The sequence below is a fragment of the Silurus aristotelis genome (assembly GCF_946808225.1).
Source record: "Silurus aristotelis genome assembly, chromosome: 13".
In the NCBI taxonomy this organism is placed as follows: Eukaryota; Metazoa; Chordata; class Actinopteri; order Siluriformes; family Siluridae; genus Silurus; species Silurus aristotelis.
The window spans coordinates 3,746,102-3,762,230 of record NC_139586.1 but is presented as its reverse complement, the minus strand read 5'-3'; the positions used below and the strand labels follow the sequence as shown (position 1 = coordinate 3,762,230).

Sequence of the window (16,129 nt, the reverse complement as noted above, 5' to 3'; positions counted from 1 at the left end):
TCTCTTTAGAGATGTACAATCGGGTTTAAGTCTGGGCTCTGGCTGGGCCACTCAAGGACATTGACAGAGTTGTCCTGTTGCCACTCTTTTATTATCCTGGCTGTGTACTTAGGGATGTTGTACTGTTGGGTTTATTTTTTTATAAATTTGCAAAGAATTTAACCAAAATTCTTTCATGTTGTCATTATGTGGTATTGTTTGTGTAGTTCTGAGGAAAATTATTGATCTTATTATTGATTATTGATAGTAACACAAAATGTGTGAAGCGCTGCGAATACTTTCCGGATGCACTGTAGGTTGAAGTTTAAATGAAAAAGTGATGATTGGCTCTTCCAAGCCCTGCATCCTAAAGAGGAATCCTGAACATGGAAAATGTTTCGTAGCTTCGTTTTTGCAATGTAATTAGGCTAAATGGATACTGGAGTGGACAAACGTGGTGGGCACCTGACCATAGGAATGGTATGTGTTTTTTTAAACATCCCATTCCACATTTATTCCCCATTTGCTGTTATGATAACCTCCACTCTTCTGAGATGATGATGTACTAGATTTTGGAGTGTGCTTGTGGGAATTTGTGCTCATTCAGCCACAAGGGCTTAAGTAAAGATGGGTGAGAGGGTGAGAATGTAAGGAGGCCTGGGGTGCACTCAGTTTTTAAAGCAGATCTATATAGCAGGCCACTCAAGATCTTTCACGTCGTCCAACCCATGTAAACTGCATCTTCATAAAGCCGGCTTTGTGCTGGAACAGGTTTGGGTCTTATGATTCCAGTGAAGGGAAAATTTCATACTCCCAGATTACAAGAAATCCTACACGTCTCTAACTTTGCTGGAAAAGTCAGGTGTCCCAACACATTTATTTATTATTATTTTTTGCACCTCTCGACTGCTGTTTTTTGCACTGCATTGTTTGTTTATATTTACTGGCACTATCTTGAGTTTTGTGTATTGTCTTGTGTTGTCTGTCTGCACTGTTTGCACTCGATGCACTTTATGTAGCTTTTTTGTTGTGTCGTAGCTCTTTGCTGTTTAGTGTAGCACCAGGGTTCTGGAGGAACGTTGTCTTGTTTTTGCTGTGTACTATTGTGCATAGTAGAAAATGACAATAATAGCCTTTTGACTTGACTCTTGACTTGACTTGTGTCTACATACAGTAGGTAGCAAAGATTTTTGATTAGCAAGGACATTTTGGAAAGACTGAGACAACAGATTTTGGACACAGGCTGTCAATTTAATACAGATGTCTACTGATATAAATAAAACGTGTCGACGTCATAAGTAATGTGAGAAAAAGACTGGTTTAGAAGACATTTCATACACATTCTGTTTTTGGCGTTTTGCAGTATTTTGTAGAAGGGAAGAGAACAGAGGAAAAACCACAGACACGGCCAATAAAATCGTACCACCTGCAAAATGGGAAATGATCCCAAAACCCGATGTATGACCCAAATTCTATTCATTTTCATTTGTGTAGAGCTTTCAACAACAGACGTTGCATCAAGGCAGTTTTACACAGAAAAGTGCAGATAAAATGCAATTATTTACGAATCTTGTAAACCCTCGTTTTATTCTCAATAGAACACAGAAACCATATCGAATGTTTAAATACAAATATCAAAGATTAAAAAATAAGACCAAGAGGCAGAATTTAGTCTTAAAATAGTTTTTGATTTATTAAAGCACATTGAGGAAAGAACAGATATATATTTTTTTTTAAAGAAATAAATAATGCATTTAAAAATCTGTATAGAATCCAGACAAGATCATGCACGAATATATATATATATATATATATATATATATATATATATATATATATATATATATATATATATATATAAATATACATATACATATACATATACATATATGTGTGTGTGTGTGTGTATATATATATATATATATATATATATATATATATATATATATATATATATATATATATATATATATATATATATATATATATACTCGGATAAATACAGCATTCGAAATGCAGTGGTTCGATTTGATCAGCAGTTGTACCAAAATAGTTGCCGTTCTCAGTGAAAGGAAACGAAAGGTCGAAAAAGAAGTTGCTGGTTTTGTTTGGGAAAAGCTTTGTCTCATCCACCTGGTGTTTAGTAGTGTTTTATAATTACCAGGATATCATGGAATTTTCACTATTTGAATTCTTAAAAAAAAAAAAAAAAAAATTACACATTTAAAAAAAAAAAAGCCTAATTAAAACGATAGCTGTCGAAAAATCTGCTGTCTATTCAAACGCCCAGTTCCCTTTGGCTATTGAACGAAGCGTTTGAATTAAAAAAGTTAAATGAAAGGACAAAGCAACAACTTCTATTCACCTTTGCTTTAGATTCTCCTCCTCTCTGGACACCATACTTTGTTTTTTACCTCAGGTGGAGTCTGGACTCCCAAAGAAAATCTCACATCAGTGGTTAATTACGGTGACATCAGAAGACTGAGAATAAAAACTGGAGGCATATGATTGATCATTTCCATGCTCATTAAACCATTCAGTGCTACTTCAAGCACTGTGAGTGGGGGGTGGGGTTGGGGGTTGGGGGGAGGGGTGCAAGGACATCCTGGATGAAACCACGGTCATCAGGATGAAAGTGGACTGAAACCCCATCAGCAAATTTACCCCCAACACACACAAATACCCTTTATTGTACAACAAACCTCTGTTTTTCATATTAAATACATATCAGTTGTATATTTTAAATTGTGTTGATAGAAAGGGGAGAAAACATAATGGTCGATTTGCATTCAATTATTGATAAGGCACACCCATATTGCACTCAAAAGTTCAAATACTCGACAAAATACTGAACCTCAACCCAAGAAACCTTCTTTCCAACAATTAAGCCTCAAATAATGATCATGTTAAAATAAAAAATAAAAATACCTAATGTAATGCTACTATATTACAATTAATACGTACTACTTAGATTTCTTTTAGTACCAAATATATGCACAAAGAAATAAAACCACTATTATTCCGATTGAAATGCATTAATGTCATCATTTGAGCTACATAATAACAACGGCCTGATACCAGCACGTAATCAAAGAAAAAGAGAAAATGGTAAAAATCCAGCTCTGTAGTTTTGTACCAACAACAAAAAAACATAGTCCTGCGTCCAAAAACCTTCGGAAAAAGAAACGAGGCCTCGTTAATCGGCCTGAATATCCGTCAGTTTGATGGTGATTGCGTGCTGAGTGTTTCAGCCTCGTTCCTAAATATACACCTGGGAAGCCTATTTCCAGACTTGCTGCGATTTTATCAACTTCAAATGATGTATTTATGATTGTGAACAAACAGCTAAAAGTAAAAGTACTCTGGTGTACTGATTTAAAAAACTCATACCCAGAGGAAACTTAGGCTAATTGAGGACCATCGAGAATATTGATTAATATGAACGAGCGAGTTTTTAACACAATCGATGCAAACGCCACTGAATCATTTTCTATTTTTCTGTAAAAGCTTGCTTTTTTTAAAAACTAGTGCAAAGGTTTGGAAACACCGTCTTTTATGGCTTTTGAGACGTTTTTCTATGCAACAAACTCGGTAAAAGCCGTTTTTTTTTTTTTTACAGTGAACGACTTGAAGAAAGGTCTGTAGGCAGATGAGGTAAGATTTGGGGCTCTAACAGTCGATGGAAAACACGATATGACGTTAGCAGGCTGCCTCACCCTCACAGTCAAACATGAAGGTGGAAGTGTAATGGTTTGGGGTTGTTTTAGAGCAGGGAAGTTCTGAGACTTATTCCAGGTGTAGGAATGCTGAACCGACATGGCTGCCGTTCTGTCTGGATTGCGGCCGACCGAAACGACTTTGCCATGTCAAGGCAATGAGTCGACGCACACGTCCAGGCTCTGTAAGCGTTATCTAAAGCGCAAACAGTCGATCACTGCACCCAAATCCTATTGAACTGCTCTATGAACTGGATCACAAGAAAGAAATCTCCAGCCAGTGAACATTATTTTGTAAAACTCATGCTGGGGGGACAATAAATCTTCAAGTTCGTTGCATTGAAACCAAAGGAACGCGTGCGTCCCTCAAAAACATAAACTAAGTGTTTCCAAAATTCAGACAGGCACTGTACATATAAAATCTATTTTTACTGGCAAAACAAAATACCTGTTTTTCAGGCCGACGGCTGTCTGTGGACGTCACGTCCGCAAAGCGCACGATAACTCGCGGGTTGATTGGAATTCATCGACGTACACATGCAAGAAACTGATTTAGCGTCCAACATTTACACGCGACTCTGATTGATCGACGTGGCCCTAGATTGTTAAATAATACCGTTTTTTTACACCAGCAAGTTCGTAACACGGCGGAATACTTCGTTATTTAAATAAAAGCGTCTGTGACAGCAGACTGTCGCAGAAGAACTTCCTGAAACTCAAGATAAAGTCGTACAGGTAACACGGTGTGCTGATTTGTGGAATGCTTCGAACCACCACATCAGCACAAAAGAACAAAAAGACAGTAGCGGGTGAGGTTGGTTTTTATAACTGATGGATTGGTAAAAAGCCCAAATGAATCGCAAGACCTTCCTAATGGGACAAGTGGAGAATAAACTCAAGTTTTTGTCTGAAGTCTGCGACGTGAAATGAAACCAGATACTTGAAATACACCAAATATATAAAAGTTGTGGGAAAGAATCGAGTCAAACTGTATAAAATAGACCGCTTTTTTTTTTTTCTTTTTGAAAGGTTCATGCCAGCGGGCACTTGAAATGGCACTGGCAATATTTCCATTATTTCCAAGTAACACTTCTGCAACTGCTTTTCTGAGGATCCTGTTTTTGCAACTTATTTCCTTTTGAGGAAACCGTCCGAAAAAAAACAACAAAAAAACAAAAATAAACACACATTCCTACATGACTTTCACTGCACAGCAAAGCCAAGATCAACATATAAACACTATATTTGAAGAAAACACTAACCTGAGAAGAGTCCTGGGAAAAGAAACACACCTACGTTACCTGCGTTGTAACAAAACATGCTGTTCTTTCTGAGGTATACAAGCACACCATGAAGAATATAAAAACCCCACATAATAGAGAAATATACGAATGACCTACAGCTACAGACACGAGTCCAGAGTCACGGTTAAAGAACACTGCATAGTACCAGAAGCAAATCAGAAAATACGTTTAAGGCATAAAGTTTTGTTTAAAAAAAAAATATATTGTCTTTTGTTTAAAAATATATTCAACGAGGACCGAACCTTGCTTGCGTTACAGTGATTAGTTAAATGTACCTGTTAGGAAGTGCAAATTACTGGCTTGGATTTTTCCTGGTCAGAGGCACGGTCGATCCGAAGCCTATCCCAGGGAAACTCTGGGCAAGAGGCTAGAACACATCCATCATTGTGATACAGTAGTCGTTTTACCAAACGCCAATAAACCAAACCGTTCTTACAGAAACGACAAAAGGCATTAAATGATACAAAAAGTAGCTTTGATGCGGAAACAAAACGGTGAACGTGAAGGAAAAGAAAAGGAGGACGGTCACATTCCCGGGTTTTGCCCAGGACAGTACCCTTGCAGTCTAACCCGAGTTACAAGTTGGAGCTCAGCGTGGATCCCAAGCGACACTCGATTTCCTCGAGCAAGCCTTTTTCCAGTGCCACGTCTTCGTTGATCTCTTTGTCGTCACCTTTGCTTTCTTTCTCCCAAGGAATAAGCATCGAGGGCTGCCTGCTGCTGCCCCCTTGCTGTGAACGCTCCTGGTATTGCCTAATAGCCTCTTTGGACAGGACTTTCCTCCGTAGGCCACTGGAAACCTCGGCCTCGGCGCTGAGCTTCAGGTCCGAGGGAAGCTCTAGGTGGACGGGAGGGCTGGTGCTCTCGGACAGGGACTGGGTGGAAGGCTCGCTGAGACAATTCCTTGTGTCCTGATGGGTCTCGTAGGGTTTGGTCGAAGAAGCCGGCAGCGAGCGAGTGCTGCAATGGCGGCGAGGAGACGGAGGGAGGTGCTTGCCGTTGATGGCGCTGTCGTCCTGGCCCATGTTCCAGCCACTCTGTTCTCCACTGGTGGCGGTGCCCAATTCACAATTTTGTACTGGACTAGTCTTCGCTAGGGACGTGTTCTAAAGCAAATGCACATAACATACAACTTCAATGATGATCTGAATTTGTAAATTAAACATGGTAAGACATTCTACAATAAAACACTTTCCTATAGAAGTCTACAGTAAAGGCCATGCATTATAATATCATTTATTTTCTTTGTTTTTACGCGATGACGAACTTTCTGGTGATCTCGACAGTTGTTTTCTCGTGATTGCAACAATTTTCTCGCCATAATCTGTTTTCTCATTATCTTGACTAGACATTTTCACGTGATCTCACCATGATGAGTTGTTTCATCGTGATCTCGCCATACACAAAAGTTCTCGTGATCGCGACTTGATTTTGTCACTGACAGGCACAGAGCTATTTCAGGTCGAGTGAGCCCCTGATCGAGGTAAAAGCGAAGCCGATCGTCCATGATGCTAGAGTACACAAAGAGTTTATACTGAACACGTGGAAACCACTTTTGTTATGGCAATAAACGCATGATGCGATCATGGGAAAACTCCTCGTTACGTCGAGATTGCGAGAAGACGAGAACGAATAAATACAGTATTATAATGAATGGAGTTTTGTACTTAATACTTAAGTTACTGATTAAAAAAAAAAAAAGAAAAAAGAAAAAAAAAGGACTGGACTTTTCTCACCGTGGGACTGCAGTCCAGCTCTTCCATGGACCTGAAGAAATCGAGGCTCTTGGCAGCTGAGAGTCTGGAGCCATGATCTAATGCGGTTGTGCTTAGTGAGTCTAAGATCTCTTCCAGTAAGTTCATTTGACCCGTCTGTCCCGCCTCATGCTCCAACTCACACGAGTCGTCACTGTCCTCTAGGCAGTACAACACGTCTCCGCTGTCCTCGGAGATTCTACAGCCAAACACACACACCATCAACCAGGAAATATACCGATCTACTGATTTTTAGTGTACAAGATGTCAAAGGTAGAGTAATGTTGAACACTAGATGGCAGTATTGGTATAGCTTAAGGATATTTGTAGAGGCAATGGGCTGCTGGAGTCCATTTTTATTTGTAGAAAAAGTACATCTCACACACACACACACACACACACACACACACACACACACACACACACACACACACACACACACACACACACACACACACACACACACACACACACACACACACACACACACACACACACACACACACACACACACACGCTTTTTCAACAAATATTCCTTAAAAATACTTGGTTCTTATTTGCCGTTAAAATAAACTTGTTAGAAAAAAAAATGTTCTTACTTGCTAACTGTGTCCTCGTCTACGTCAATGGGATAATCTGGAAAGTCGGCAATCCTATGGGAATTTTCCTGTTGGTACCGGGGGGGGGGGGGGGGGGGCGGGGGGGTGCAAGAAACAAAAAAAAAGAGAAAATGCAAAACCATTATAAAAAAAGAAACAAAAAAGTTCCTCTGCTCTCGAATTCGCTCAGCGTTCGTCCAACGGTTATGTGTTTATTTTCCACAGTCTTTACAAAAAGGCAACATTGATTCGGAAGTCCAGCGCAGCCTACTCGGAATGCTAATCCCTGAGCTTTGTAACACACCTGTGCAAGACTTTTTAATTGGCAAATTTAAGAAGTGAAGAATTATAGGGCATGGCCCCCATGCTGTGGCTCCAGGCTCGGCGGATCGTCATTAAATAGCATTCCTGCGAGACACACACACACACACACACACACACACACACACACACACACACACAAATGCATCCATGAGCGTTCCCTAACACAGCCTGTAAACGACCGCTTGCCACATTATCAAAGCAGACTGCTAAACTGGAGGTCATTTACAGTGTCTAAGGTAGGAGACAGGAAACACAGTCCTTGACAGATGTGGGACGTGGCGGAAGGGGGGGTTCACAAATTTGATTGGCTCTGACCAGACGATAGCCAATCCACCAATTCACATTTCGTTAAAAAGTGTTGAAGAGGTCAAGTAAACTTGTGGTCTAGAAGCTTTTCCGAAAAGGTTAATCGGCTGCACACTGCTTTAAAAAAAAAAGAAAAAAAAAGAAAAGAAAAGAAAGGTAGGAAGCGTGTGTGCCTGCCACTTAAGAGCCTTCGAATAAACAGGAACACATGTTGGGCTCTGATCACCCTGTTCACTGGTAGCTATAATGAAAGTGATTACAGGGAAGTTTAGACCTCGAATTCTCCAAAAAGCTTTAAAAGATTCCTGCCAGGGCTATAAATTTGGCCCGAGAGCCACTCCGGCCTGGAGCGGATTGGCTTTGGTGCACCTGCGAAACAGCGACATTCATTTGCGGAGTGTTTATGAGCGACGGCGAAAATTATTAAACGATCCTCGAGGCCGCGAAACCGTACGCCGGTTCTCATACCAAGCTCCGGGTTCTCCTTGGAAAGCTTCGATTGAGATCACTTCTACGAATGAGCAAGTCAACCGCTCGGTGTGGTACCAGAGTCTGGCGCAAAAAAGTTTGTGCTTTTGGCGTTCGGTGTCGCACTGCATTCGTCCGTTTAGTTCGTTCTGACGGATTTGTTTGGGGGTGCAGTCAAAGGTGTTTACCGAAACGAGGCGTCTTCGCCTTCACTTACTCGTGCAGCGTCACGAGTGAGACACAAACCTCTACGCCTCGATTAAAAACAAGCACCACGTTACCGAATTCAGCTGAGATGTGTGCATATATAATTACATTACTAAGGAGACAAAAGGCAAAACAGTGGCTTGTAAAGACGACCTCAAAAAAAAAAAACCCGTACAAATACTTGCTCATTTCATCGTTCACATTTTCCACGACTACATTCGTTGCGCTGACAGACGCCATGGAAAGACACAGCGTATGAAATAAAAGAATAGACGTGTTTAAGCGATCGGACTCAGCTCGGCCAAAACCACTAGTTTGCAATAAAATTCGGGCGTGCGCCTATTTGCCGTTGTTATAGACGCACTAAATCAGAAAGGACGTATTGAGCTGCCATAACTTGGTGTCTGCCGAACTACTCATTGAAGTCTTGTTGGGAATAAATGAAGCCATGCTGAGGCTGAGTAATGCACATGCACACTGCAGAATTCTCAGTCTGGACAAAGTTTTTTCAACTGTAAATGGGGAGAAAAAAAAAACGCATAAAGGCTTAAAAGTTATCCAGAATGCACATCCTTTCCATTTCTGTGCGTTGAGAAAACCTAAAAACTAGTAATCCATATTTATGTTAAAAGTAGTTTATTAGAGATTTCCAATTCAGCCTATTCATTTCACCAGGATAATCGCAAGGCTCGTGTTGTGTGCGCTGATTTGTGACAGTCCGCTGATCTCATTGGAAGGCGTGCATTGAAAACGCAAAACAAACTCTTCCCCTGCTTTTAGAGCCCACGCCGCAGCCGCACCTTCGACTGGCTTATGCTGAAAGACTTTAAGCCAGCCTTCTTTACTGTGACGTGTAAATGTGTTAGTGTCTAAATGATATTTCCGAAGCAACCAGTAGATGGCAGTTTGGTTACAACGTTCCCATCTGATGGGAGAACAAATGTCTGCCGGCGACTAAAAAGCAGAGAATCTATCACGCTATAGCCATGCAGATGTGCTGCTCGCTCCTCGGGTCGCACGGAGCTGCCCGGTAGCCGAGAGCGCTTTCTGTATTTGTATGCCGATGTTTTTTTCCTTTTGACAACCAACAAATCGGTCCCGAGTCTGGCGTTCCTCCAGACTCGCAATGAGTCACAGTGGGTTCTAGTTCTCACATGTACTGAGAGACACATGAAACTGGATGGTTAAAAAAAAAAATAAATGCACAGAACAGCATGAAAGAAAAACAATTTGAAATAAACGGCTGATGAAAAAAATTACAAAAGAAAATTGGTAATAAAAATACAAAATAAAAAAAACATGCTGTCACTATGGGTTCTAATAAGACGAGACCGATTTGAAATTTCAACACATCACAGTGTAGATAGATAGATAGATAGATAGATAGATAGATAGATAGATAGATAGATAGATAGATAGATAGATAGATAGATAGATAGATAGATAGATAGATAGATAGATAGATAGATAGAGATTAAAAACAGAACATAAATAATTAAAACTTTTTTCCTCGTTGAATATTAATTTATATAGGACTTGCTGCAAATAAACTGTACCTCTTTTTTTAAAAAGGCGTCGGAGGTCGAGGAAAGTACCATCGAACACATTAAACCGTAACGACGCTACGATCTGGTCAACGCATAAAGCGGTATGGAAATGAAGTCGGAGGCCTAGGAGCTGCAAGCGGAGACATCTATGAATTATACACTACTTGAGCAGGGCTTTCTTTCATATGCAGAGCTGCTCAACTGGCTTTGGCTGAGGGGGATACAGCTGCCCTTCTCATCCAGCGTGTGTGTGTGTGTGTGTGTGTGTGTGTGTGTGTGTATACTTCTTCCCCTAGAGGCTATGTGCCATATTCAGGGCCATCTCTCTCTCTCTCTCTCTCTCTCTCTCTCTCTCTCTCTCTCACACACACACACACGCAAGTTTCATTCAGGAGAAGCAGGACCATGCAGATGAGCAGCAATCAGCTGCACCGGGCTCAAGGCCATGCCACGGATACCCAGAATGCTTTCCAGTGGCGTGCAGGCGCAGCCAGGAAACCTTTGTGTCATCTCCAGGAGCAGGGCCAGAAATTCATCATGCTAATTTATAGCATGATGGTAGGGGAAAAAAAAAAAAGAGAAGAAAAAAAATACTAGATACATCATATGCAGGCAGCTCGTCCTATTTCTCCAGCCATATAATGCAAACATGATACAAAGAATCTAAAGAGCCCTCGATTAAAAAATCAGGGCAACACTGCGTGATCGTAGGTATCCTTTATAAATAATGCCCGGGAGATGCATTAGACATGCGAAACACTTCATCCGGTCGACGCGTCGACTTACTTTGAAGATAATGATGACTGAACTGCACTGCTGATTGATTTAGCCATTGATCGTGCTGAGGGCCTTTGTGTCAACACCACTGTGTTAATACACAAGAACACACTTGCCGTGCCGGATATGACATCCTTTGTGTGGGGTGTAAAGTCCCCAGGGCCCCGTTACTGTAGAGCTGAGCGAGGAAGGATGAGGGTGGCAGGGGGTCAGGCCTCTCTCTGAAAGGCCCTAATTGGAAGACCTCTGGCACTACACCTTTTTGTACTGCTTATTCAATACGCACACCTACCCCAACCCCCCCCCCCCCCTCCCCACCAGAACCACACACACACACACACACACACACACACACACACACACACACACACACACACACACACACACACACACACACACACACACACAATGACAACGCAGCAGCAAATGCCCGAACTAATTAAAAGAGTGATAAGAATAGTCACTGATCAGATGAGGTGAGTTCGGGTGTGAAGTCTGGCTCGGCTCCGAGCGCTCTTCATTTTCCGAGCTGGAATCACGGAATTTTAACGCCACTTCGAGAATAAGATCAAGCCGCCTCCTTTTTCCTGGTATTAATAATCATAAGGCCGTAAAAAACTTGCCACCCGAAGAGCTCTGCGTGTAAAAAAACAACAAAAAAACAAAAAAAACCCAAAGAGAAATAAACCGCTTCTTTTAATGATCACACATGTAAATATTATACAGTCAACCCCTGATGATTCCCGGTTCGGAATTCGGGGCTCCTAAAATTCGCGAGTTGCGGATTATCTTCAAATTGAAGGGAATCCGCAGAGGGAACGAATGTTCAGGAACTTGAGGAATAACATTTCCAATTTCGACATTTTTAAACACTATTGTATTATTCATTCTAAATGATAAACAAAGCATTTATGTCCATTACTTCACATTTTTCTGTACCTTCACTTTTATCAACAACTACTCACCGCTTCAGTACATCCAATAACTTAAAGTGCGTACCCACATTTTTCTTATTCATTCCGGTGCTGTTCATTTATTATTATTGCTAATTAAATGAGTTTGAATTATTTATTTATTTTTGTGTGTGAATTTGGTCAAATACCATGGATACAAAGGGGGCTGCTGGGGTGCGTATTGAAAATTCACGGATTTTCAACACGTCTTAGAACGTAACCCCCACGAGTTCCTAATGACTGTATAAATAATACACGTGAGCACAAATGAAGAGAACTGTTCTGCAAATGCAAGTTCGTGTGCCCCAGTCCTGCTAAAGGCAAAATGCTTTTTTCAAATCACGCAAACCAAGAGTTATTTTAACTGACCTACATTTTTGAAATATGTACAGCGATGACCCTCAAAAAGTGCTTTCGAAAAGCACTTATAGCGGCAATAAGCGACAATATCATACTGAATATCGATTCAACATATCATCATGAGGAAAGTATGAACAAGACAAAATACGGACAAAGAGTTTTCTATCGACTTGAACTAGACGCCCCGAACCTGCTCCGGCGTCAATGCCCCTACAAGTGAGCTCCATGAAGATATGCTTTACATGGGTTAGAGTGGAACATCTTGAGAGCGCTGACCTTATGACCTGACTTTGGGAGGACTTGGAAAACCCACCCTCCTCCTCACCTGAAAATCTTTAGTCCATATAGAATCTGTATTATGAATAGAAATACAGTACAGTTTTTGTGTGTGTGTGTGTGTGTGTGGGGGGGGTGTTTGTAACCAGAATACGTAGACTCTATCGAAGTGTGTGTATTAGGACCGTGTTCCTGCAAAGAGGGAAGAAGAAAAAAAAATGCGTGCAACTTTTTTGAACAGATAATCGAAGAACAGCTTGCTGTCCCTAAATGAAAAGCAAAGAAACGGCACAAACAAGCTTGAAGAAGAAAAAGAAGAAGAAGAACAGAAAATTCTACACCCCAGCAGCTTCTTCATTTCAGCTTCTTTATATCTGCATTGAATCGACATAACTGAAATTTGGTTGCAATAATAACAATAATAATAATACAAATAAATTAACATAATACCAGTAGGCGATCTAAACACTATAATTGACTAAATTCCATAATAAACAAAATGATTCTGCACAAAATGTGAATATATTAATATTCCTATTGATATAATATATATATATATATGAGAAAACAATTATTCAAAATGTACACAATATTAAACTTGTGCTTTCACTGATCGTGTCTATGATCGTCGTCTATCATGAAAAATTGGAAAATCGCATTATGATGAAACGCAAAAAAACCCCCACAGTTTTAGTTAACGAGTTGGAAATGAGTGAAGCTCTTCTGTTTTTAATAAATGTTCAATTGGATAAACTGCTATTTTTTAGTTGTAACTATGTTATTTCAAGGAATCTGGTAAAATAAAACAACAAAAAAAATTACAGTCTAGTATTAGCCGTGCCTATTTTCCTATTTTCATAGCGTTGTCGCTCACTGTATGGACAAAACCATTGAACACCTTCGGGATGAATCGGAACGCTGACTACATCCCAGGCCTCCTCACCTGAACCACATCAGTACCTGACTTTACTAACGCTCTTGGTGTCTGAATGAGCACAAATCTCCGCATGCACACTCCAAAATCCTCAAATTCTTCCCAGAAGAGTGGAGTTTATTATAAGTGCATACTGGGAGTAAATATTGAATGCGATGCTCAAAAAAAAAAGCACATAATACACTTATGATCGGGTGTCCACAAACTTTTGTCAATGCAGTGTATACCAATGTATTAATAGTAACTATTAACACTACCATAATCTGATTATGTACGAATTTCCCTTCTGAAACAAATTTCTCATCTTCTGCAGATGAAAGAGTTGCACTTGACAGAATTCCAGTAACAAAACAAAACAAACCCACTGCCCCTCATTACTGGCAAGATCAGATCTGATCAGTGATGTCCTGCGGCCCGAGTGTGAAAGCAGAGGGGACGGAATCGAGGCCATCTACTTTGCCGATTTAGTGGGCTTGGCAAAACATCACTGAGCCTCACACACACACAAACACACGCATACACGTGAACACACGGACATGTGCACACACAAACAAATGATACATGCACACACACAGACCCAAAGATACAAAAGACACACTGATACCAACCCAAATGCAACCAGATACAGGAGACACACACAAACACCCAGAGATGCAAGATATCAACACACAATATCTGCACACACACACACACACACACACACACACACTTTCCCACGCAATTCCTGGACTCCTGAAAAACGTCCCTTCGACTCGGCCGTCTCGCCTGAGTTCTTCCCCAGTTCGGCGAATAACAGGGTTTTAATTTCAAAACTTTTCCAGACCGTATTTAACATCTAAAATAAGAATTTTCAATTCCAACTTGCATCCCGTTCGAATCTCTGATGTACGTCATGCTATTATATTACCGAGTAATAACTTGGAAGTTTGGAGCTGTTGCTCATACAACCAGGTTCAATGCACAACATTTCTTCAAATCTGCAATTGTAGAAAAACGTCAATCAATTAGAACCGTAACTGTAAACATTCGATCCTACAGCAACAGAAGGATTGTTCAGAAAACAAAACCGAGTCTGGCAACAAAAAACACCTTTTGGCTACGTCCACACCGATGTGTGTGTGTATCTCCGGTTCTGGTCTTCTGTCTGCACGGAGACGCCGTTTTCGGTCGCCGGAAACGTAGCTTTCAGAAGTTGCAGTTTGGACTGGGAAAATGAACGTGCAGTAAAGGGACGTAATCGCTTTTTAGAGACGGGGGGAAAAAAAATATAAAAATAAAAAATATATATATATATTTTCTCCCCATGTTAATCCAGACCTGAAACTCACTCAAATCCAATTTCATACTTTTTCATACTTGTCTTAAATGTGTGAATGAACCCAGAGACGGCCGCGATCGAGAAATGGCATAGTTCAGGTGCACAAATGGGTCAAAAGGTCTGGTTCTTGGCCGTGTGGGTGTTTGAATATGTGTGTAGCCTCTCCAGACTCACCCTTCTCTTTTGAAGCCTCCTTGGAGAGAGGCTTTTAGTGCTGGTGGGAGACCCTGCACAGTACACCCCAGCCTCCTCCTCAGCGTCCTACGGAAAAAAGGCAGGATGAGACAGACGGCCAGATGAACGCAGACAGGCAAAAGATTTTGTTCCTAATGATCAATATTACAAAAAAAATCAATAAAAAGGCCATTTTCATGTTCCACCCTGGAAAGCTACAAAATACGCTCATTTTTGGCAGAAGCTCTTTTTCCATGCACACACACACACACACACACACACACACACACACACACACACACACACCATATTTGCCGTTATCTAAAATTGCCCTCTTGTTGAGACACCAATGAGCAACCGATTGAAACACAATCAAAAAAATCCTGTATATTATTATAAATTACACAATATTCCATATTTTATGAGTTAAAGTTCAGACAGAAGCCGAACCTTACCTTAAGTCGTATCCGGTCCTTCACGCCACGGAAACCTTTTTTTGCATGAACTTTCGCCTTTCAGAAAAAATAAATAAATAATACAGCGGAATGCATTAAAAATCAACTATATTCTAAACTACAAGGTGCGAAAGAAAACCTGCTATGGCATAAATGTACAAGTGCAACAGCTGACATGATTAAATGACAAGTTTTAGGGTTAGTACTGAAAAGAGAATTTGGACGATGCAAACTTACAATCCTATAAGCGGATTTCACAGCTGGGCTCGCCTTCGTCACACCTCTCTGTGTAGGGACAAATATAAAGCATTTATCAATTCAGGGGAAAATAGTTAAAAATTTGGTGTTGAACAAATATTTTGATGAAGTTTGATGATGTATATCCATTTTATCCATCAAGCTCTTTGTCCCATTCTCTCTCTCTCTCTCTCTCTCTCATTCTGTTCTCTCGCTCTCACTTTTCCAAGTTTTCGCAAGTTTCTCAATCCCTTCATCTTCCTTACTCAACTCCATTCTCTCTCACTCCATCCCATTCTCTCTGTCTCTCACTCCACTCCTTTCTCTCTCAATCCATTTCTCTTTCCAGTCGCCCAGTCGGTTTTCTCTTTTAGTTTCTGATTCCACTCTCAGTCATTTCTCACTCCATCCCATTCTCTCAGTCTCTCACTCCGTCCCATT

At 40.6% G+C, this 16,129-nt stretch overlaps 1 protein-coding gene across 2 annotated transcripts in view; it reads right to left on the bottom strand.

Moving 5' to 3' along the window:
- Positions 1-2,381: 2,381 nt before the first annotated feature.
- Positions 2,382-16,129, bottom strand: part of dennd1b (DENN/MADD domain containing 1B) — a 107,285-nt gene continuing 93,537 nt past the window's right edge. Inside the window, exons 17-22 of one of the 2 annotated variants that reach the window (XM_083558155.1) lie at positions 15,689-15,736; positions 15,452-15,508; positions 14,997-15,083; positions 7,353-7,420; positions 6,736-6,952; positions 2,382-6,105 (exon numbers count right to left, since the gene is read on the bottom strand). In XM_083558155.1, coding sequence (XP_083414281.1) covers positions 5,575-6,105; positions 6,736-6,952; positions 7,353-7,420; positions 14,997-15,083; positions 15,452-15,508; positions 15,689-15,736 — 1,008 coding nt within the window. In that variant the 3' untranslated portion in view covers positions 2,382-5,574. Of the gene's footprint in view, positions 6,106-6,735; positions 6,953-7,352; positions 7,432-14,996; positions 15,084-15,451; positions 15,509-15,688; positions 15,737-16,129 lie in introns of both variants that reach the window. The other variant, XM_083558154.1, reaches the window with a different exon arrangement.